The 24,946-nt window shown below is 43.0% G+C and overlaps 1 protein-coding gene and 1 long non-coding RNA gene across 6 annotated transcripts in view; one reads left to right on the top strand and one right to left on the bottom strand.

The window, feature by feature from the left end:
* Positions 1 to 24,946, bottom strand: part of NGEF (neuronal guanine nucleotide exchange factor) — a 95,041-nt gene that overhangs the window by 21,735 nt on the left and 48,360 nt on the right. For all 5 annotated transcript variants that reach the window (XM_053308097.1, XM_053308098.1, XM_053308100.1 and 2 more), the window contains 4 exons: positions 9,972 to 10,132; positions 7,975 to 8,127; positions 2,836 to 2,965; positions 1,163 to 1,237 (listed from right to left, as the gene is read on the bottom strand). In XM_053308097.1, coding sequence (XP_053164072.1) covers positions 1,163 to 1,237; positions 2,836 to 2,965; positions 7,975 to 8,127; positions 9,972 to 10,132 — 519 coding nt within the window. The remainder of the gene's footprint in view (positions 1 to 1,162; positions 1,238 to 2,835; positions 2,966 to 7,974; positions 8,128 to 9,971; positions 10,133 to 24,946) is intronic.
* LOC128350217 (uncharacterized) lies at positions 2,893 to 20,872 on the top strand. The gene is made up of 3 exons (XR_008319195.1): positions 2,893 to 3,024; positions 5,571 to 5,618; positions 19,877 to 20,872. It is a non-coding gene; the product is annotated as an uncharacterized LOC128350217 (long non-coding RNA).

The raw sequence follows: 24,946 nt of genomic DNA, 5'->3' as shown, positions 1-24,946 counted from the left end.
TGCTCTTATCATTAAGATAAGAGCAGGTCTTGTGGTAGACAAGCATGCATTGTCCTCTTTGCTAAGCAGGGTCCACCCTGGTTTGCATTTGAATGGGACACTATATGTGTGAGCACTGTAAGATATTCCCCTTAGGGGATGGGGACGGTCTGGGAAGAGCATCTGCATGCAGAAGGTTCCAAGTCCCACCCACCCCTGGTGGCATCTCCAAGATAGGGCTGAGAGAGACTCCTGCCTGCAACCTTGGAGAAGCCGCTGCCAGTCTGTGTAGACAATACTGAGCTAGATGGACAAAGGGTCTGACTTGGTAGAAGGCAGTTTCCTATGTTCCTAAGATGTTTATCCTAATATTCAACCGAAATCCACCCTCCTTAAGTCCATTAAATCTAGTCCTGCTCTCTGGGGCAGCAGAGAACAAGTCTGCTGTCTTCTAAGTGACAGCCCTTTATGCATTTGAAGAGTGCTATCATGTCTCCCTTCAGTCTTCTCTTTTCCAAGCTAAACATATCCAGTTCCTTCAGCTACGTTTCACCTGCCTCTAATGACAATTTTTAAAGTATATGGTACTTTGGCCTATACCAAAAATACATATTTGGACAGGGAGCATACAAAGCAGTTAAGCAAACTGTTTGCTTTAAGCAGTTATTCACTGCTTGTGCTCAGAGGTCCTCTAGAAATAGAGTTCAACAATAGCTGACACACTCCTAAAAACTGTTTCATGACCCATGCTGTTCAGGGTCAGAAAACTAAGTTTGCACTCCTGAAGGAAATATGACCCACTAAGTCTGCTTCTGATGGCAGCTAATTAAAACTATTGCTCTCTGTGGATTCTATCACCTTCAAGTTTCTGACAAAAACTTTTGCACTCTGAGATCTAGAGGCAACATTTCCTCCTAAACTCTTTTCTCCAAAGATTCTCCTACTAGACACCGCAAAATGTGTGTAGGATGGTTCAGCATTACATTATGGCTCAGTAATATCTATTCAATCACTTATCAGAATAGTCTCCTTTGTCCAGAATGAAAGGAATGAAAAATGTTATAGTAATCATAATTCAGCTATGATTTTCTTGTGTCTACCTCAGTGAAATTAAGGGAACTGTACCAGAAAAGTATGTGAAAATTCTAAACGTTCTTACAAACTTTAGGTAGCCTAAACTTACTGTTTCCAATTCCTTGTGAGCTTCAAGGGCAGTGATTTCCCGTTCAGATTTTTCTTCCACTTTCTTCAGAATATTCTGCACAAGAAGCAGGAATGATTGAATTAACTTCCATACCTGTTGATACTAGAGAGTGTTTTTCAGCAAACACAGTTCTTCTGTCTGCTAGTTAAGAACAGGTTAGAACATTTTTAATAGGGCTGATTATAATTCACCCAAAGATTGTTCCAATTTATTTATTTATTTAGTACATTTATATACTGCCCCATACAAAAAAGTCCCTGGGTGGTTCACAATATAAAACACCCATTAAAACACCAATCTAGATAGTTATAAAAATAATCTGTTTCAGTACACTCTTACTAGCCTCTTTACAAAAAGATAGGTTAAGAGTGTTGCTAGACAGATTCTACTTAAGTGTATGTAAAAGAAAGGGAAGAGGGGTCAGCATCCTTTTTTCTTTCTTTAAGCCGTTACATTAACGTGCCTCTGTGGGGATGCGTCAGCAACCCAGCGGATTGGCTGGGCAGTGGAGACGCCGGATTGGCTGGCCACTTCAGAAGATGCTCGCTAGAGGGAGGGCCATGCAGGAAGGAGGCGGGGACTGGAGGAAGGAGGAGGCAGCAACGGCCAGCGGGGGGAAACACAAGCAGGCTAAAAAGCGTGGGGGGAGCACGAATGAGAGAGAGAAAAAGAGAGAAAGAAAGAGGGGGAAACGGAGGAGGGAGCAAGCTGGGGCAGAAGGCTTGGGGGGAGGGGACTGGGGTAGAAGGCTTGTGGGGAGGAGAGTAGGGCAGAAGGTGGGGGGAGTGTACAGAGTGAGCGAGAGAGGCGCTGTGGGGGGGAACAGAGCGAGCAAGAGAGTCACGTAGGGGGGAGAGACAGAGCGAGCGAGAGAGGTGCTATGGGGGGGACAAAGCGAGCGAGAGAGTCGCGCGGGGGGAGAGACAGAGCGAGCGAGAGAGGCGCACGGGGGAGAGCAAGCGAGCGAGAGAGGTGCGCGGGGGGAGAGAGAGAGTGAGAGAGGCACGTGGGGGAGAGACAGAGCGAGCGAGATAGTCTCGGGGGGAGGAAACAGAGCGTGCGAGAGAGGCGCTGTGGGGGGACAGAGCGAGCAAGAGAGTCGCGTAGGGGGGAGAGACAGAGCGAGCGAGAGAGGCGCGCGGGGGGGAGACAGAGCGAGAGAGAGAGGCACGCGGGGTAGAGACAGAGCGAGCAAGAGAGGCGCGTGGGGGGAGAGACAGAGCGAGAGAGTTGCGGAGGGGGGAGAGACAGCGAGCGAGAGAGGCGCGCGGGGGGAGACAGAGCGAGCAAAAGAGTCGCGGAGGGGGGAGAGACAGCGAGCGAGAGAGGTGCAGGGGGAGAGACAGAGCGAGCGAGAGGCGCTGTGGGTGGGGGGACAGAGCGAGTGAGAGACCTGTTGTGTGTGTGCGCGGGGGGACAGAGCGAGTGAGAGAGCTGTGGGAGGACCACCCAAACGAATTCTCCTAACTAAACCCAAAAAGGAAGTGAACTACCGCACAGATGCTTTGTGCGGGTTCAGCTAGTGGTTGTTTATTTTGCCCCAAGGACTGTTTCTCAATGGCATCTCCCCACTAGCAATTTTACCCTAGGACATAGCAGGGTGGTGTTCAAATGCCATGGCAGATTGCCAGAACAATACAAATATATTATACCTGGACCAGCAACTTCAGTCTAGTGATCCTTTGAAAAGGCAAAATCAGGAAGGAAGAGAAAGGCAGGCCTTTGCATTTAGGATCCAGTTCCAACTGTGAGATCACCTCCCGGAAAGCTGGTTTGTCCTGGCTGACAACGGAGACAGATGGAGAGTGGTGTTTTGTTATTTCCTTGTGTTTTAAACCTGGGTGAGTAACTGACATACTCGATGTGATCCTTTGTTCCATGATACCACCTTCCTCAAAGATGGTATATGGCTTTGTTCTCCTTCTGAGAATTTTGGGGGGGTGGATATTTATTGCCACTAAGTAATTTTTGGTTTAAGGATGGGTCTATTTATAGTATTTGGGGATGGAAAAATAGGCTTTTAATGTGCAAGCCAGAGTAATGGTTTCATATGTGTAGAACATACAGACTTAGCAGCATATGCTCTGTGTGTGGGTGTACATGAATGGGGTGTGTGTCCAAGTCGATGAGTCAGAAGCATAATTATACAGCTTTACACAGTTGGAGTACTGTGGCAAGGTAAAATACATATAGTCATGGGAACAAGGTCTCCCATAAAGTGATTTAACCAAGCTAGGTCAAGCTGGAAATGAAAAACTCATCCGGCATAGGAGGGAAGCAACTCACACAACTGGAGATCTGCCAGGGTCTGTCAGTAGTTCTCCTAGTGCAAATTCAATGCTACAAAAGCAGCACATACTCTTTTGTTTATGCTTCAAGGAAGCTCACATGTTTCGTGACAAAAATGGGTACCAATATGCAGGAACTTTCTAGATAACCAGTGTACAATATGTAAGAATCTATATATTTAATTCTCTTATGGCTGACCTGGTAGAGAACTCCGTGGGGATGTTGAGACGCGTCTGGATGCCTGCTGGAACTCTTGCAAGGTCCTGCAAGAGTTCCAAACATTGCCTTGGGAAGGAATGGGCAGGAGCAAGAACACTGCCTGGGGTGGGAGGGTAACGGGTGGCGAGGCGCCCGTTGGAGGCCAGGTCGGAAGCGGAATGGGCAGTGAGACAAAAAAAGGAAGAGTGACGAGACAAAAAGGAGGATCCCAGCTGGGTGGGCGGCGGCGGGGGCAGGCTCCTGAAAGTCAACGCAGCTCATAGGATCAAGTAAACACATGATTCCAGCCCTAGACCTGGCCTAGCAGTCGCTATTGCAGATACTGTGTCCAATTCAGCCTGGTCTGGTCTCTGTGGGACTCAACTAAGGCATGCAAGACTTTTCTAAGGCAAAGGGAAGAAGGGATGGAACTAGAAATAAGCCTATTTATGGAATCCTGAGGGCTATTGATAGAAGCATGATTGTACCACAAACATGACTGAGAAAGTACTGAATTGAACAACTGCTTTAGCTTTTTCTGAAAGGGTCCAAGCTGATTTCATATTCCTGTCCTGTTTTTGCTTTGTCCTCTGTTATTGGGGCAGCATCAACTGGAGGGGAAGAGCAGCTTCTTCTCTAATAGTGCACTGGTGCCCTTCATGCTCAGACTGAAAATCAATGCAGCAACTTGACCAAAAGTTGATGCCCACATGCTTGAAAAACTGAGCACTATCCTAACTTTTAAAAGTAAGGGCCAAGCTCGATGTGACATTAATCACACTATTGGCTGTTGAGTATTCTTTTTTAAAATAATGTAAACAGCAGTTGCAAGACCAGGACCATTGTGTGTAGGAAGAAGAGAATTAATCCTTTCCCCTTGCATCATGTACACAATGAAAATGCCTCCCCTTGCTGTTGCTATGTGCCTATGGAGGGAGACTGCAATTGCCATCAGAGGTAAATAGCAGTCATGGCCACTTTCATTGGATGCAGTCAGGACCAAAGAGTTAAAAAGGGTCCTTCTGGCCATGTTCCCAACCCTGATCACTTCCTCCCACAGCTGCTATTTACAATTTAAAAATTTAAAACTAAACTGGCTTTAGGTTTTGCCTTCTCTCCTAACTGCTACCTCAACAGATTTGTTTTCTGGTGCTGTCCATGTGGCTCCCTGAATCTGTTGTTCCTATATGAGAACTAGTCTCAAACTTTAGGCTGCCTTAGCTTCTACCCCTTATCAACTCTAGCAGCAGGGTAGCAAGGTTGTAGATGATCCTGGGATAAAAAGTGAAGCTGGGTCCCTGAACCCCCCTGGCCCCCCTGCCTTCTTTGCCTTCTCCTATCTTTGCTCCAGAAGAGTGAGTTATCACCCAAGCTCTGGGGCTTCCTCCCTCAGGGGCCCAGGGACATTTGCTCCCTGCTGTTCAATTACAGCTACACCTCGAACACTAGTTTGCAAATTCTGATCCAGTTGCCTTCCATTCAGCACCTAAGAGCTCCTCTAGCTAGAACAAAGTGGACTGAAGGGCAAGGAGAAGAGAAGCAGAAGTATTGTGACAATTTCATAATATTAGGCTAAAATAATGTACCTAGCTGTCTAGAATCCGTCTCCAAAGCCCATCCCTGTAGAGGCTGAATTGGTTTAAGGATTTATTTCTCTTCCTCTGGGCGTAATGTAGCTTTATAAAATGAAAGCTAGGAGAGACTGCAAAACATGATAATTTACTAGTTTTCCCAGCCTAATTTAATAATGTATTTAACTCAACTCGAGAGAGAGAGAGAGCATTGAACTGAACAGTGGAAATTTTTTTAAAACATTGAGATCTGTGTTCAAGTAAGCAATGAAATACTTCCCAGGTTTCATAATTCTTTTCCAAATATTTTTATCTCAACATTTTTGCAGACTGCCAGATCTCCTGACCCTCATAAAGGCCTCCAAATCTCCAAACAGGTACTTTTACTATTATTATTATTATTATTTACATTTTATATCCCGCTCTTCCTCCAAGGAGCCCTGAGTAGTGTACTACATACTTAAGTTTCTCCTCACATCAGCCCTGTGAAGTAGGTTAGGCTGAGAGAGAAGTGACTGGCCCAGAGTCACCCAGCAAGTATTATGGCTGAATGGAGATTTGAACTCAGGTCTCCCGGTCCTAGTCCAGCACTCTAACCACTACACCACACTGGCTGGAGAGACCTCATTTCAAGGGCAACCAGGCCACTTATAATCCCAACTGCTGTAACGCAATTTAAATTAGGAAGACTGCAAGAATATGTTCCAATAGACTGGCACATTTCCCTTTTGGACATAAGCAGTATGTTTCTGCAGTGTTCTGAACATAGTTAAAATGATCATTTTTCAGATCTGGAAATGCTGAGGCTGTTCTCATGAGCAGCCAAGACTGGGCTAGGGCAGCTAAGCCTGGGCTTGGCTGCCTGTGGGAACTGGCGGGCTGCGGTGCCTTGGCAGCAAACCCACTTAGGGAGCACATCTTTTCAATGAGGTTAAGGGAGTGAGCCCGTGTGTCAGCGCTGTCTGTTTTCAGCCGGTGCTGAAGCATTGACAGGCAACTGCCTGTCGCTGGGGAGATCCCCACAATGCACCACACACTTGCACGGTGCATGGTGGGATTTCCGGGGGATGGGACAATGCGTTCCGGCCCCAGTGCCTCTGCGCTGCCTGGGGCGGCGGCAGACCGTCTGGGCACGCAATGCACGCACCTCAGAGATCATCTGCGGGGAAGGCAGGCTTTTGCCATCTTCTCCGCCACCTGTCAGCTAGCCCTCTCATGCGATTGTGAAAAAGGGCTCATTTTATAGATTATCTGCGGTGGACTTTTTTTAAAAAAAAGTTTGGCCCATGAAAACCAACTAGAATTTAATTCATTGGCTCACAAAATGCGTATGACAATATACATGTGAAAACATCAAAAACCAAAATCTCTAATCCAGTTCAGCTACACTTAGTGAAAGAATATAATGGATGAGGAAATGTTGCTTCAAAGCGTAAGTATAGTTATAACTCATAAATTCAAGGTTACATTTGTAATCTGTGTTAGAACTGAAATTATGCAGCAATGTTGACTTTACTGTAATAAACTTTGCCGCCTCTTACTTATTATCAAGAGTTTGAATGGGATGGGGGTGGAAATTGGAAATGAATAAACTAACGTGTAGGTACACTGTATTTGTTAGCTGCTTCCACTCCAGCACAATCAAGAGGAATGGTAAACAAGCTGATAGTTCAACAGTGAAAAATATTTCCTGCACTGTAGGCAAAAATTACCGTATTTACTCGAATACAAGATGACCCTGAATTTAAGACGAGCCTTTTAAAAATAGAGATTAAGTACAGCTTTTACCTATAATTTATCTGAAAGGAAAAGGACTCTGAATTTAAGATGACTGCCTGTTCTTTGACATCAAAGAACTTGGGGAAAACCTAGTCTTGGATTCACGTAAAATACTGTAAGCAGATGTATAGCTGAGAATGAAATGAATACGCATTAGAAAGTATCCAGAACAGCACTGTCCTGTAGGAAACCGTCAGAACAGACATGGACTACAGCTATAGATGGTTCCATGACACATTCCTTCTTGTATTGATGGATTTAGCCACTTACTTTATCTTCCTTAATGTTATATACTCCCTTATGCTGCCTTCCTGCCAAAGCTATCCTTCCATCACGAAACACTGTGAGGTCATTCACACAATCAAAAACTGTGTTCTAGCCAGGTTTGGGAGCTGTGTATGCTTCCATTTTTCAATTGTGGTGGAAGCAAAGTAAGAGGAAAACCTGGGTAAAAGTGGTTGTGTGGAAGCAAGGTAGGAGGAAAAGCTACCCAGATTTTCCTCCTACCTTGATTCCACACAACTGAAAATTGGGAGCATACACAGCTCCCAAACCTGGCTAGAACACAGTTTTTGATTGTGTGAACAAACTCTGTCTGTGCTTATAGGCCTAGGGCCAATGGGCAAGGCCCCCTGAAGCTCATGCTTGCAGCAATGTATTGTAAAAATTCTTCAGAGAAGGCTAAGGGACAGGAGCAATTTATTATTTATTGCATAAATAAATAAATAAATAAATAAATTCTGCCTAGCTGTCTATCTCAATTTTAGTGTGGAATGAGATTAGTGTAAATACCAAATTATGCTTTGCGGGAAATATGAGTTCCTATTCAGTGCTGAAAGCAGGCTTCCCTGTCTGCTGCAAAACTATTTTGCCCTTTTTAGCTATCAAATGTCTCAAATGCTGTCCAATTGATTGATTTTAACAAGCAAGCCACATTTAAATAATTATACTCACAGAAGTTGCTTGTAAGCTCTCTCTTGGTAGGTCTGGTTGGAGACATAGGTTACATATACGGAAAAATGATTAATAGTATGCTGATAGACAATGTCGCAAACATCTGAGATTACAATGTTTTCTTCTACCCGTTTCTCAAGGTCCAAAAGGAATCTAAATGAGAAACCCAGAAATAATCATTGACATAAATATCCAGATTGTAAATAAAAAGCAAGAATTAAAAGAAGAGCTTTAATCTAAAAATTGCTTGATTGCCATATAATAAAGATTTTGAAAAACTTTCAGTCTTGAGCTAAAAGCAATTTAATTATTGTTTTTTATACTGTACATGAAAACATGAAGTATTTTGTTCAAAACGGGAACATCACTATTATAGATTTTTAAAAGCTCAAATGTATCCAAGTCTAAACCACAGCTATGAGTTCTGAGGCAAATATAGTTGTCTTCATCACATTCTGTTTGAAAGGAAGACATCTGGTTGATAAGACCTGTGTAACATCAGCAAAAGATAATTTGTCTTGGACTGATTTTGCAGAGTGAGCCATGCTGCCCTCTCATGGAAGAATTTTGTGGTCATTACATGGCCTTTTAGGAACTTACTGAACAACATGACCAACCACAGGTCAAGTCTTGGCAATGTCTTTTGCCAAGGAAGGAAAGCTTATACTCTGCTTCCTCTGAAGATAAGGCAAATGGGAATATATTTTACCTGATGCATCTGATTCCCAGGAAGAGAAGATAACAATGTATACGTATAGGTGTAAAAGGGAATGTGCATGCAGGTACATGTATATATGTAACTGTAATATCTGTGTTGTAACTGAAATAAAGAATGATAGATATAGGCAATGAAAGCCAAGAAATCTGTGGTTTGTCTTCAGTTCAAGCTGACCTTATATCAGTGCTGATCTATTAATCAAGTCCTCAGAATTAATTCAGTCTGCAGAATATTCAGTGATAAGTATAAGTTCTGTATATGTATAAATTCTGATAACTTATACATATACTTATAACATATGTTTTTTATAACAGAGAGTTCTTATAAGTTATATAAGAACTTATTATATAAGAATTTACATAATGATTTCTTATATAACGTAACAAGTTCAGATACTATACATACGTATGTGTATACACACACACACACACACATACACAGAAAGAGAGAGAGAAATAATCAGAACTTTATCAGAACATATATATGCACAATTATTGTACTACCTTAAAAGAGGGACTAGTTTCCCATCAAAACTTATCATACAAAAAGAAGGGGAGGGGACAGAAATCTGAAGTAACCTTGGTGACACTGTTGTCATGTAAAAGATGAATTGTTCGTTCATTGTAATCTTCCCCACCCCTTCATAGTACCTTTTTCCACTCCCAGTGCCACAAAATTATTGCATGCCCCGGTGAGACTATTTCCCAAAGATGGGATGGATGGAAGGGAAAACATGCCACATTCGATGGCTGGGCCTGGAAAACTAGCCAACTAATTTTTTATTTCATTTTATCCAATTTTATTTTATCCAAGTTCTGCCTCCCAAACAGGCCTGTATTATGGGACCAGAAAGAGGTGCGGGACTGCATGGATGGGTGTGGAGTGGTGAGCCAAGTTCATGGGTGTGCTGAGCTGTTACCCAGACAGTTCCACACTGCTTCTTTGAAGCCCACCCAGCACCATCACACACCAACAGCAGGGTGAGAATCTTTTCCCCACCTAGTTCATAACAATCTTTTGTTTTCATGTAGCTTTTGCTGATGTAAAAGTAGAGAATTGTATACATTAACTGCATGGTATTTAGCTATAGTGCTGTTTCAGTATGGGCAATGATTAATTTCTCCATGAGATTAAAGGGGAAGTGCTGAATCTAAAAAGTTGGTGCAGGAGAGTGGAAAACAAGCACAACATATTGGAACAGCAAGGAAGAAAGTGTAAAGAATTCATGATCTAACAGGAGAGTTTAGTTTCTACTCATAACAACGGTTAAAAGATTTACCGTTCACTGACTGCCATAACATCCAGGACATTGGAGAAGAGGATATGAGCTTCTGAGGGATGCAGAATTTTTTTCAATCGCTCATTTTCCATGAAATGATATATCAGCAGATTCATGCTCTTATAGTATGAAGCTTCTGAAGTGACCAGTTCAAACATGGCCTATAGGAGAATTCCAAAATTATATTGAAGAATGCATTTTTTAAAAAAGCATCAGTGATGGTCATTCAAATCTGATCTTTCATAGAGCCAGTGTAAAATTCTGTATAATGACTGCATCGATTACCAATCCAGTTGAGATGAACCAACAGAGACTGAAAGTACATGCATGCAACAGTGATACATCCTAAAAGACAAGTTATTTGGAAGAGTGACCACTTGATTGTTTTATACAAATGTATGAGATATACGGATTTTGAAGACTGATGCATCAAGAGGAATTCTCACATGCCGCTAATGTGAATGCTCATACAGCACCTCCCACTTCAATTTTTTATATGCACTACTGAACAGCTGGGGCTGTACATCTCATCCAGACCCACATGCAGCAAAGCATGACTACAATTCGATCAGAGACCATATGTGCCTATGTTTCTAATACTGAAAAAACCCTAAACACTTTTTTAACCTACTTTCCTAAAGGAAAGTAAGCTTATGAGATCACCAGACTTTCCTGTGTGTGCCTGTATGTGTCCCCATGCCCCCTCAATGCCTGGACCAATATGAACCAAATTGGGTACAGTTGTAGGGACACATAGGGAAACCTCGATGGCATAGTTTGTGATAATGTCATCCACCCTGATTCAAGATGGTTGATACGTGAACATTTGAGGTGCAAGTGGGCTAACCTGTAGACCACCTAACCATTTTGAACCAAATTTGGTACAAATGTAGGGATACTATGGCTGGGTTCAGACGAAATACGAAAGCGGAAGTCACTTCACCTCCAGTTTCCCTAAGCAAATGTCCAAACCTGGGGAACTAGTCGAAGGGAAAAATGGATCCATGGATTCCATCCCCAAATTCCATTTGTCACCTTCGGTAAGCTTTGGGATATGCAACAGCTGCAGCCTAACTTACTGTGTATAGTTTGCATGTAATCTGCTATGAAGCCAGAGGGGGCACTGTAGCTTCCTCAGTACTGGTTGAGCTAGCTAGGAGTTTCTATTGTCCTTCCTGTTCCTGTGTGTGATTCAGCAAGTTCTGTATTGACCTCTAAGCATTTGTCTCACAAGTAAAGTTGTCTTAAACTTTACACTGGTGTTTATTCTGAAAACCACATGGACACATTCTGCAACAGATTATGGGCCCAGGCTTCTTCAGAGCAGCCCAGTATACAGCCCAGAACGACCTTGAAGGGCAAATGATCTTGAAGCATCCTGGAAAGAGCAGAAGCCACAAGGAGACCCTCTGAGGGGAAGCCTGCTGAATGCAAGTAAGCAAAGCTAGGATTTTTCAAAAGAAAAATGGCTTGCAGCTCTGAATTTAAGCTCTCTGTGGGAAAACTAAATAATGGAGATTATCAGCTATGGAAGTTTAAAGTAGAAATGCTTCTAACTAAGGATGATTTGTGGGTGGTTACTAACACAGACAGAGCAGCAGCAAATCCCCAAGAATGGGATAGAAAGGACAGACAGGCACAGGCAACCATTAGTTTACTGGTGGAAGATGATCAATTGATTCACGTAAGGAATCAGGCTACAGCAAAGGGCATGTGGAGTGCATTGAGAAATTTGCATGAAAGAACTGGTTTGAAACAGGGGTGTAAGTTCCATTGCGCAAGGGGAGACAAATGTCTCTAGGCCCACAAGGCCTGGAGCCCCCCCAGGCCCTTAGCCAGACCCCCCTTGCCTTGCCTGAGGCCCCCTCTCCTGTTAGCCTTCCTGCTCTGGCAAAGCAAAGCAGCCTGCTAGCGGCTGCAGCCCCTTCAGTCGCCGCCTCTCAGCTGTTCAGTTGGGTGGGCAGGGCTTTCAGAGAGACCTCCATATAGGCCTCCCTGAAGCCTGAACTCAAGTGCTTAGTAATGGAGGCTTAGTAATAGAGGTAAGATGTGATTTCCTTTTTGTGGTTATCCTACCCCCTGGATATTTAGGGATTGCTTGCCATAGAGCTTTAATATAAGGTGGGGGGGGGATGTAGGGCAGATTGAAATGACAATAAATATTTAATTCAGAGATTGAGGAATTTGCTGGTTTTAAATATTTTTTTAATTTAAAAAACCCTATTTTTAAAAAAGTAGTTCCACCCCAATATGGAAGAATCTGCCCTTTGCCTTCATAAAAAACCAACCCCATTTCAGCGCCAGCATTTAGATCGCCTGGAATGACTGGGTATAGGGCTTTGATTTTGAGCAGATTGATATGGGAGGAATATGTATATTTAAATTGAAGTGGATTGGACAAATTGTTGATTTTTAATATTTTTAAAATTAAGAAACCATCAAAAAAAAGTCCTATAAGTGGCTTGTTTCGTGAAAAATAAATAAATTACAAAGTCCCTTAGGTTTCAGGGAAATGTACTTCGAGCTAAATGTGGTTAGATTTGCTGCCTGAGGCTGCAATTCTCTACACACTTACCTGGAAGCAAACTGTAATGAATTTGTTAGGATTTATGAGAAAACATACATAGGATCACATTGCATGGTTGAAAGTCTCCTTTGTTAATCAGCAGTGAGGGGCCCATTTTAAAATCTCTTCTCCAGGCCCACTCCAACCTTGCTACACCCCTAGTTTGAAAAGTAGACAACTCCTTTTGAGAAAGCTGTACAAAATGAGACTTGGGAAGGGAAAAGAAATGCAAGACCACATAAATGCCATGCTGGAAGTGGTGGCACAATTGTGTGGAATTGGGGTAAAAATAAAAAACAGTACCTAGCAGCTCTATTATTTTGTAGCTTGCCTGATTCCTACGGTGCCCTAATAAATGCCCTTGAGACAAGGCCTGAGGAAGACCTGACACTGGAATTTGTGAGAGACAGACTTCTGGATGAATTCCAGCGCAGAAAGGAAGTCATGGAAGACAATATCAGTCAGAATGGAGAAGCTGCAGTGAAAACTGCAGGTGTAAAGGTGCACAAGAAGGAAACAAGAGCATGTTTCCGGTGCAGGAAAGAGGGACAATTAAAGAAAGACTGCTCCATATGGAAGGCAGAACAAGAGAAACCACAAAGAAAGTCTCCACAAGCACCTAAGCAAAAGGCAAAGGCTACAACTAGTGGCACAGAACAATGGAGCGGATGCTTTAAAACAGCACAGTGTAACTCATTCCAAGGCTGGTGAGTTGACTCTGGTGCAACTAGTCACATGACCAGTGATAGAAACTTTTTCACAGAATTGGTCTTAAGTAATAAGGAAAATATTTATCTTGCAGATGGAAGCAGTGTAACTGCAGAGGGAATTGGACAAGGATTTCTAAACTGCACCAGGACAGATGGAGACATCCTTGCTATTCCAGTAAAAGATGTGTTATATGTTCCTGACTTGGAAGGTTGTCTCTTATCAGTTAAGTGGATGGCAACCAAAGGACTCAACATTAAATTCCTGGGCAATGAATGCACAATCCAAGAGGGGACAAAAGCCCTGCACAGAGCAGATGAACACCTGTATTGCTTAAGCACAGCAATGGACAGGTGAAGCTCACCACACATAAGCAACACGACAATTGCATTCACCTACAGCATCGGCGTCTCAGCCATTGGCACCCTGAAAGGGTAAAAGAACTGGCGAAACAGCACCTGACAAAAGTCCTTGTGATGTCAGCCTGTCCAGTGACTATGAAGTGTGACTGCTATATCGGAGCTAAGATTACAAGAGCAACACTTCCCAAAGAAATCCAAATCAGAGCTTCAAAACCTCTTGATCTTATACACAGTGATGTATGTGAGCCAATGAGAGTACCAACACCTGGAGGCAAAGATAAATTGTGACCTTTATAGATGACTTATCAAGATATACAGTCATCTATCTCATAAAGCACAAGGATGAAGTGTTAGAAAAGCTACAAGACTATGGGGCTATTCTCACGATTAGCAAAAATTGGGCTAGGAGAGCCTAGCCCGATTTTTGCTAATCATAAGAACCGATGGGCTCGGCTGTGAGCCCGGTGGTTCTTGAGCAGCCAACCCACTCAAGTAGCCCACCCTCTAACCCAGGTTTGCAGAGCAAGAGCTCTGCAAACCTGGGCTATTGGATCGTGAGTAGCCACGATGTGGCTCTGTGCCGCGGCTAGGCACGAGGACACCCCTGGAGGGGAGGTGAAAAGCCACCTCCTGGCTCCAGGGGTCTCGCCAGCATGCCCTACGCGCTCGCACAGGGCATGCTGGAGCCTGTGGGGGCCGTTCGGCCCCCGCTCCCCCCAGCCCCTGCCGGCTCTGTCATGGAGCCGGCAATCATGTGGGTGGCCGATCCGGCCGCCCAGGGCTCCCTTCCCGCTCACCACCACAAACCAGGTCTCACTGATTGTGAGACCTGGTCCTATGTATCCATGGCAAGTAACAGATTTCAGCACCAGCCACTTATACTTCGGACCAACAATGGAGTCAAGTTCACAGGAAAGAAAATTGAGGACTCCTTAGGAGCTCACGGAGTGGAGCATCACAAAACAGTCCTGTACATGCCCAAACAGAATGGAGTGGCAGAACGCAAAAATAGGACCGTAACAGAAATGATTAGATGCATGCTGACAGATTCAGGTCTACCAGAAAAATACTGGGGGAACAATAAAATAATCACAGCTACATATTTGCAAAACCAATCCTTCTCCATAACAGTGAAGAAAACCCCATATGAACTGTGGTATGGAGAAAACTCCATTGTGGGACACATTAAATTATTTGGGTGCAAAACGTATGTATACATCCCAAAAGACAAACGTACCAAGCTGCAAAACAGGGCAGTGGAAGGAATTCTAGTTGGCTACAGCTAATAGCCAACACCCCCTCACAGCAATAATACCAGGATGCTTACTCCGTTACCACCAGATAGAAAGCCTATAGGCTGTAAGTGGACATTCAAGATTAAATATAATAAAGAAGGCAAAATTGAGCGGTACAAGGCTTGGTTTGTTGCAAAAGGTTACTCACAAAAGTTTGGAGAGGACTATGATGAAACGCTCGCACCAGTTGTTAAGCACACAACAATCAGGACATTACTAGGTGTTGCAGCTGGAAGAAGAATGTATGTCAAACACCTAGATGTAAAAACAGCCTTTTTGCATGGCGAACTTAAAGAAGAAATCTACATGGAACAGCTGTCTGGTTTTAAAAATACAGAAAGACTTGACTTTGTATGTAAGTTGCACAAGAGCATATATAGGCTTAAACAGGCCGCAAGGGCCTGGTATTAAAAAATGAATGAAGTACTCATACATGAAAACATCACCAGAAATAAAGCAGATCCTTGCCTATACTTGAAGAAAGTGGACAATCAATGGATCTTTCTTCTGGTCTACATGATGACCTACTGATATGTTTTGAATAAGAAGGGGAAGACAGTGGAATAATGAAAGCATTAAATCAACAATTCAAAATGAAAGATCTGGGAAACGTAACACACTACTTGGGAATACAGATAGGGAGAGAAGATGGTGGGAGCTACCTCCTTAGTCAAAGCTGCAAAATAGAAGAAATAATAGAGGACTTTGGAATGAAAGATGCAAAGGCAGTAAGTACTCCCATGGAAACCAGTTACTTAAAGGAGAGCAAAGAACAGAGTACGTTGTTGCCAAACAACTAACAATATAGAGAAGTAATTGGGAAATTGTTACACATCGCCACTGTCACACAACCCGACATTGCAGCAGCAATTGGGATCTTATGCAGGAAGATCTCAGCACCAAGTCAGGACTGGAATGCAGTGAAAAGGGTTATATGTTACCTAAAAGGAACTTTACACCTTACTACGACTTCCAGCAATGTCTGGATGCAACCTAACTGGATATGTGGACACAGATTGGGCTGGAGACACTTCTGATATAAAATCTACCAGTGGTTATGTGTTTTTGCTTGGAGGGAGACTTATTAGTTGGGCCAGCAGAAAACAAGCTTCAGTAGCGCTTTCTTCTACAGAAGCAGAATACATCACAGCTGCACAAGCTAGTCAAGAAGTAATCTGGCTACAATAAACTATTGATGGACTTGGGTCAATGTCCAAGAGAACCCACTCAAATCTTGGAAGATAATCAAGGGTGTATTGCACAAACTGAGAGAGTTAACCCTAGAACCAAGCATATAGATGTGAAGTATCACTTCCTGAAAGACTTACAGGAACAAGGACTCCTAGACTTTCAGTATTGTCTGTTCAGCTGAGGAGGAGTATTGGGATATGCAACAGCTGCAGCCTAACTTACTGTGTATAGTTTGCATGTAATCTGCTATGAAGCCAGAGGGGGCACTGTAGCTTCCTCAGTAGTGGTTGGGCTAGCTAGGAGTTTCTATTCTCCTTCCTGTTCCTATGTGCGTCAGCAAGTTCTGTACTGACCTCTAAGCGTTTGTCTCACAAATAAAGTTGTCTTAAACCTTGCACTGCTGTTCGTTCTGAAAACCATGCGGACAGCTCACATTCTGCAATAATCTTTAGGTTTCACTGTCCCAACCTCTGGTTTGCCTATTGTATTGATATGTTTGAATGCAGCACCACTGTTAGCCTTCTCCCAAGCTGGAGTTGATGGAGGAAGCTCCTCCCTCACTCTCACTGCTATTGGCTGTGTGGGCTGTCCTTCAGGAAAGAAGGAAGCCCACACAGTCAGCTCCCCAGCCTCTCTCCAACATCCAAACACGGACGAGAGAGTGGGAGGGAGGGGCATGGAACTGTGGGTCCACTGGACTAATGGTTCCATATTACATCTCAACTGGGTCAACTGGACTCCTCAGTGGTGTAGTTTGTGATGATGCCATCCACCCCGGTTCACAATGGCAGACACACATAAATGTCTGAGGTGCAAGTGGGCTAGCTTGTGGACTGTTAAACAGATTTGGACCAAATTTGATGCAGTTGTAGTGAGAAAGACATAGGGACACCTCATTGGTGTAGTTTGTGATTATGTGATTGACCTCGATTGAAGATGATGTATGTATGAATGTTTGAGGTGCAAGAGGGCTAACTTGTGAACCGCCTAACTGATTTGAATCAAATTTGCTACAGCTGTAGGGACACATAGGGACACCTCAATGGCATAGTTTGTGATAATGTCATCCACGCCAATTCAAGATGGCGGACATGTGAATATTTGAAGCACAAGTGGACTAATTTGTAAACCACCTAACCTATTTGAACCAAATTTGCTACAGCTCTATGAACACATAGGGACACCTCAGCTGCATAGCTTGTAAAGGTGCCATCCACCCCAATTCAAGATGGCAGACGCGTGAATGTTTGAGGTGCAAGTGGGTTAACTTGAGGACTGCCTAACCAATCTGAAGCAAATTTGGTACTGTTGTAGTGACTGAGACATAGGCACAGCTTAACGGCGTAGTTTGTGATGATGTCATCCACCTCAATTCAAGATGGCGAATGTGTGAATGTTTAAGGCTGAAGTGGCCTAACTTGTGAGGATGGTAGTTATCAATTAAGATTATAGTTAAAGGAAAGTAGGCAGATTAGTTCTTACCAGAACAACTTGTTCTTAATATTCAACACATATCTTAAGTTTTGAACAAAAGCAGAAAGGTATGGTAAGTGGCCAACATGATGCACAGTTTCAACAAAGACAATATGACTTGTGGCAGCGCTGCTGAAGACCTGAAACCAGTGCCCATACTACTAGTGCCACCATAGTTCCCCCCATTTGCTGCAGTGGGAATAAATACAGTAGTCATGGTAGCTCTACCACCAGTTCTCTACAGCAGGGCAGCTGCTTCTGGGTCTGCAGCAGTGGTGACATGTCGCACTGTCTGCAGTGGAACTGGACATCATGTCAGCTAGCATGTTTACTACTGGGTTCTAGGTCTTGAAACAGGCATTAGTATTAATTAGGAAAGCATTTTCAGCTGTGAGAAATCTGTGCTTTCTGTCTTTGATTTCCACACGCTCCCCTTCAGACTACCCCCTTCAGACTCTGCCCCTGTGTTTTCATGTTTTGGCTATGCCTTAGAGAAGGTACAGTATCCCCACACTAGGCAATTAAGAAATAATCTACTTTATGTAGCTCCTGGATAATTAAAAACTGACAATGACACTGAGGCCTGAATGTTTATCCTCTCCTTTTTGTATTTCTATTCCCATAGGCAATTTCCTTTCACTTCAAGAACATTGCCCTCACTCAATTTCCTTTCACATTACAAATTTTCATCATTAGGGATACAATTTGTATCAACTACTCCAGTGGCATTTTTCTATTTAAAGTGCCATGATATTTAAAGCAAAAGAAGGGTATGGGCTTAGGAAACTAACTGCACCAGTTATGTTAGTAAATTCTGCAGTGAACAATGAGGATAATACAGACCTCCGTTTCAGCCCAGCACAACCATCTGCGGCAGTGGGGGACCTGTTAGGATGGCCCAACCCAGGAATTTAATGCAGCGGGATGGTTTCATGGGGGATCTGAGGGATTTTCCTGTCATCTCTGCTGGAAATTCTGTCAAGGCCCTGGTAAACTTCTGGAACAAGGAAATGACCTTAGTGGCTGACATGATTCCTCTTGAACAACCTCTCTCCTGTGGCTGAGCTAAACTAGCCTCCTGGTTTTTCAGAGAGCCAAGGGTACTGAAATGACAGCAATGACAACTAAAGTGATGGCAGAAAACTTGTGATGACTCTAACTAAACACAATTAGTGCTAACTCCGAAAGTACTCCTTTGTCACTATCACTGCCATTAAATGATGGTGGTAAAGGAATACGTTTCTGCCACCATAGAATCATCTGGCAAAGTTACTGTATTTCACATGGTCAGGGGACCTTTACATCTTGGTCCTTGAGGAGGGGAAGGAGACCACTCAGACACCCACTGTGACTTGTTTATAAGGCACTTTGTGAACAAAATTGCTTGCATTGGTTCCAGCTCAGACACTAGAGTTAACAGAGCCCCTGATGGTGCAGTGGTAAAACTGCCGCCCTGTAACCAGAAGGTTGCAAGTTCGATCCTGACCAAGGGCTCAAGGTTGACTCAGCCTTCCATCCTTCTGAGGTCGGTAAAATGAGTACCCAGAATGTTGGGGGGCAATATGCTAAATCATTGTAAACTGCTTAGAGAGCTTCCAGCTATAGAGCGGTATATAAATGTAAGTGCTATTGCTATTGCTAATACTGTTCTTGTGGATGTCCCTGGAGTAGCTGTTTGTCCTTTTAGGATGGATAATTTTCAATGTGTACAGCTCCAGGTTGTGGACAGGGTTTTTGGAGGACTGAAGCCAGTTACATGCATGCTCAAGCCTAACCTCTCTGGCAGATAAAGATGGCTGGGTGGAGTGGGTGCTGTCTGTGAGGTATCCAGAGTCTTGAAACAGGAATTCTGGCAGCAAGGCTCAGGCACCTGACTCCCTACATCACTGAGACAACTTGCAGGGAAGGACTGGCTCACCTGAGCTTTGCTGGGACACAGCATTCCATTGACAGTGACCAGAAGTGAAACTGTAGCAAATCAGCCCAAAAAGAATCAGATGACCTTGGGAGCCAATATGCACACTGCTGGCTCTAGGTAAGCTTCCTTAGAGTGGGTTCCCCCATCTGAGCTTCTTGCCATAGGGGGAAGGTACCAAACAGGACTGCCTTGCCTCAGCTCACCCTCTTGTCTGATAGCTCCAGAACCTGACCACCAGCCTATCCTTGACCATACCATGTGCTTCTGGCCCTCAGATCCCCAATTGCCTGCAATGGAACTTAATAGCCAGCCCATCTTTGGCCATGTCATTTCCCTCTGCCCCTTAGATCTCTGTTTGTCTGTGCTGGAACCTGACTTCCTTCTTGTTTCAGACCATGCCAGCTGCCTCTGGCCCTTGGGAACATCATCTGTCATTGTTTTCTGGTGGTTCCAGTCCTTCCTGGATGGTTGATTCCAAAAGGTGATGCTGGGGACTGCTGTGTGACCTCATGGACAGGGTTCTGTCTTGTCCACCATGCTGTCTAACATCTACATGAAACTGCCAGGGGAGATTTTCTACAGGTTTGGACTTCAGTGTCACCAGTATCAGATAACATCCAGCTCTACTTTTTTTTTTTTACCACACTCCATCCAGGGAAGCTGTAGAAGTTCTGGACTGATGTCTATGGTTAGTAATTGACAGGATGAAGCCTAATAAACTGAAACTTAATCCACACAAGACAGAAGTGCTTTTGGTCAGTAAAGTTATTGTTCTGGGAACTGGAGTACACTCATGACTGGATGAGGGTTTCACTCCTTTTGAAAATGGAGTTTTGCAGTTTGGGAATGCTCCTGGACTCAGTAATGTATTTGCCCAACTTCAGTTGGTATGCTAACTGTGCCCATACCTAGAGACTGGGGATATAACCATGGTGACACATGCCCCAGTGATATTCTGGTTGGAAGTGATGTGGATATTCTGGTTTCCCTGCTAACTGGGCAAAGAGGCACCTTTTACCATGGTGATTCTCTTTATTTAGCGGGGGGGGGGGGAGTAACTGGCCATATCCACCCCCAGCACAGTACCTCCAGTGACTGTTGCTGGTGTCTTATCTTGTGGTTTTTTTTAAGAATGTGAGCCCTTTGGGGACAGCCAGCCATCTTATTTATTTATTATTTCTCTGTGTAAACCGCCCTGAGCCATTTTTGGAAGGGCGGTATAGAAATTGAATTATTATTATTATTATTATTATTATTTAATAAATAATGTGAGGCTGCCTTTTAAGCATGTTTGGAAACTGAAGTTGGTCCAGAATGACTGGCCAAATTGCTGACCGGAGCCAAGAATTGGGAGCATGTGATTACTTTATAAAACTTGTTTTTCTGGTCCTCAGTTTGTTCTGTTCAACTCAAAATACTGTTTTTAAAATTTTTAGCATCCTAAATGGCTTAGGACCAAACTGCCTGAAGTTACCTGCCGTTTCCCATAGGCACCTGCCCAGAGATTAAGGCCTACTAGAGAGGTTCTGTATCCCTTCAACATCTGATGCATTTGGTAGGGATGCAGAAGCAGGGTCTCTCTGTGGCTGCATCCAGATGATGGAATTCCCTCTCAAGGGAGATGCATTTAGTTCCCCTCTCTAATGGCCCTTTGTCATTAGGTAACACTTTTTTTTGTTTTGACACACATTCAGTCTGTAGACTATGCAGAAATGTCCTTATTGTTCTACTGAATTATTAGGTCCAACATTTTCCCTCTGTGATGGAAATATCTGTGAAAAATTTATATAGTGTTCTCAAAAAAAGAGCTGTGTTCCTAGACTTATTCTCACAGACTTCCCTGCAAAAACCTACATGGATTTTCCAGTTCAATGTAATATACGTCTGTATTCCTCCAAGGAAATTATTCTGTGGTAGAAAAATGTTGGAAGTCCAGGAAGACAAGTCTAGGTTAGAAAATCAATATACAGCAAGGGCCAGAGTTTGGTAGATATGAACTGAAATAAGACTGACAAGAACAAAATGAATTCAAAAAGCATATTAGGCTTGTCACAAGAAACATTAACTTTATATTGGCAGTCTGGCTTAAAGCTTACTTAAGCTTTTCAATGTCAATATATTAGTGAGCAGGGGCGTAGCTAGGGGAGAGGGGGCCCGTGTTCATCCCTCTCCCTGGCGGCCCCCCAGAGTGAGGGAGATAATGAAGAAAATAGGGAGGGGTGGAGCTGGAGGGCCCTCAGGAGCTGGGGGCCTGTGTTCTTTGAACCCTTTCGCTCAATTATAGCTACGCCCTGTTAGTGAGGAAAATGTTTTAAGCAGTAATAATAAGTGTATAAATTCATGTAATTGTTAGGCAGTTGTTCCAAACACCTCCTCCTCCATTACTGTCGCATTTTTGGTCATTTCCTTCATGTCAGCACAGTGAAAAAACCTGAGTAATGTCTCCTCTGGCTTGCTATTCTATTTTCTGCATCATTAAATTATCTTCCATATAGCTCAAGAATGTCCTTGGTGATTCATATTTTTCTGTGCTTGACGCTCAACAGATGTCTAGGTAATTAAAGCTGTCCATCAGTGATATAATCATTTTTATCATTATTCCATTAGTGCCCCCCCACTTCCTTATAACCCCTATTGGTCTAAATCACTTTAGCCCACTATATTGTGCGGTTCCTGTAATCTCCAGTTAGGATCATTTTAAACTAACATTTGTATTTATTGGAAATATAAAGCCATAAATCATTCCTTCCCCTTTTCTACTATACAGTTGATTAGACCAGGTTCAAAAACAGAAACATGAAGAGCCAAATGGAGCTGTAGCTCAGTGGCTGAGAACCTACTTGATATGCAGAAGTTCTCAGGTTCAATCCCTGCATCTCCAGAGAAAGATTCCTGTCTGAAACCCTGGAGAATTACTGCCAATCAGTGTACATAATACTGACCTAAACAGACGAATGGTCTGATTCAGTGTAAGGCAATTCCGCATGCTTAAATCAAGGTTTTAGGAGTACCATTTCATTTAGTATCATTTTTAGATTTTTGTCTGCTATCTCTATAGATCTGTGGTCATTCTTTGAACCTCTTCTTGTGCATATTCACAGTGCATTCTAATATGGACCATGGTAGATATATCTCCCCCAGCATTTTCAAGAAAACGATCAGTAACTTTGTAGTTTACTTGTTCTGCTGTTTGAGGAGTCAGCATCCATTCTAGTTGCTTTTCTGACGACAATGGCATATCTGTTTTGCGTTCTCCTGCTATCTCCCTCACAACACTTAGGAACACTTAGCCCATGGCATGACACCATCACATTGTGTGTTTCTCTGCCCCACATCCCTGGCTGCCAACAGCAGGGGCAGGGAAAGCACAATGTGATTACTTCATGAGCTGGAGCAAATATTCCTGAAGAGAGAAGAAGGGGCAGAACTTGACACAGGGATGTCATTTTCAGCAGCATTTATGCATCTTGCATAGATAACATGTGCTTCCTGCCCAGTGACAGAAGAGTGTGCACAAAACTAGCAACACCTACTCACTACCTAGAGGCACCTCTCTTTTCCCTTGAGCATTTAGTGTAGCTGCACTGGAGCGCATTCACTACTGTCTGTTCTGGAAAAGGCCCAGCATGTATCCTTTGATTCTATTTTTCATGTTTTTGTTTTCTTTGTTTTTGTTTTCTCATGGATTGCTTGAACACATCTTGCAAATCACTGGTAGGCTCTGAACTCTAGCTTACATATCAGTGCTGCATAGAATCTTCTCATCTGAATACCTCTCAAATGATCAGTCTAGGAACTGCACAAGCATGAGAAAATCCCGGTTGATTATTATTGAAGCAGTACTTTGTTACACCTCAACTAACTTTGGAGTTTTGAATTTAATTTCTTTGCTGCATCCATTTATACATTCAATTTATCTTCTCTGCTGTCCTCCCAAACTCTTATTTCCTATCTTTTTTTTATATCTTTGAATTGTTTCTTTTGATAACAGACTGTTATTTTTGTTTTATTACACAGTACATATTTCTTGATTACAAGAAGTAGTCTGCTATTTATTGAAAGAGGACCAACCTTCCCGCCACCCCACATTCATCATCAAGTAAAATTGATTTGATATACTTTTTAAAAACACTTCTTAAAAAATAAAATTGTTATCTTCACAGCAGCACAAACCATAAACGAGCATAAGGCACAACATTACTGAAATTAAGTCACATTCTCAGCTCAATCTGCCCTAGTTATGATGTGCAAGCAAGAAGAAATATTCATCATGCTTAATTCCTTAACATTTGCCTTCCAAAGCTGCCAGATTTTGACCCTAAAATGTCTGTACTTGAATATCAGGAAACAGGTAATTACACTTATATTTAGGCTTATAATACAGAATGCTAATAAGGAATAGTTGAGTTTCTTATTCAAGCACAATACTGAAACTAGGGCCTCTCATTACCCCTATACTTCTTTGATTGCTTTTCAACTTCATAAAATTAGTCCAAGAGAAAATATGACTCCTCTATAATAAATATAGAGTTGATTTCCTAGCAAAGCACAAAATCAGCCACAGATGGCTTTATGTCAACCCTGGGGACAATTCAGATGTACTGATTTTGTACAATCCATGTATGAACATCTGTCAGCGAACATGTGAGAGGAGAACAGAGGGAACCTGTTAGTCAAGCCCCTTGGCATTGATGTGTCCACTAGCCACCACCATCCCCCCAGTAGCCATGCATTTGCTGTTTGTGTGCAAGGGTCAGAGCTGTCTGTACTGAATCCATGGCAATGCTGCTTTGATTAGATGAACTCAGGTTGTTGTATTGTATGCAGGAATTTTCCCCCTCTATTCACTATACAGACAAAACCATTTACTGTGTGGAGGGTTCCTCCGTGCAATTTGGAATCTGGCTGATCAGGATTCCAAATCGAGTGGAGGAGCCCTCTGCATGCTGAACTCTGCCCTTTACAGACAAATGAGAACATGGCCAGCAGGTGCATTGATATCAGGGGCATTGCTAGCAAATACAATCCCTCTCCAGCCTCACACATTTGCTGAATGCAGCAGGGAGGTGCAGACAAGGGGGATGTTGTCTGAAGAGGGTTTATGTGTACTCTCCGCCATACAAAAATATGCAGGAAGATAAACTAAATTATGAGCCAAGAAAAGCTGGATTCTATGACAAATTCAAGTCTATTTTTGCAGCTATGATGGCTAGAAATTTCCTTTTTTTAAACACGCAAGCTGAGAGTCTCCGAATGTTGAATTCTGAACCCAAGTTAGTACTTTATGCTTTTGATGCACTTATGCAAAACTGCAGCATATACATAGTGTAAGAACATAAAAGTGGCTATGCTGGATCAAAACTAAGGTCTATCTGATTCAGCACTCTCTTTAACATGGCAAAGTGTGCCGTTGAGTCAATGTCGACTCCTGGCGACCACAGAGCCCTGTGGTTGTCTTTGGT

This window comes from Hemicordylus capensis, chromosome 3, assembly GCF_027244095.1.
Source record: "Hemicordylus capensis ecotype Gifberg chromosome 3, rHemCap1.1.pri, whole genome shotgun sequence".
Taxonomy (NCBI): Eukaryota; Metazoa; Chordata; class Lepidosauria; order Squamata; family Cordylidae; genus Hemicordylus; species Hemicordylus capensis.
The sequence above is the reverse complement of the archived record's forward strand: the minus strand, read 5'-3'. Positions and strand labels throughout refer to the sequence as shown.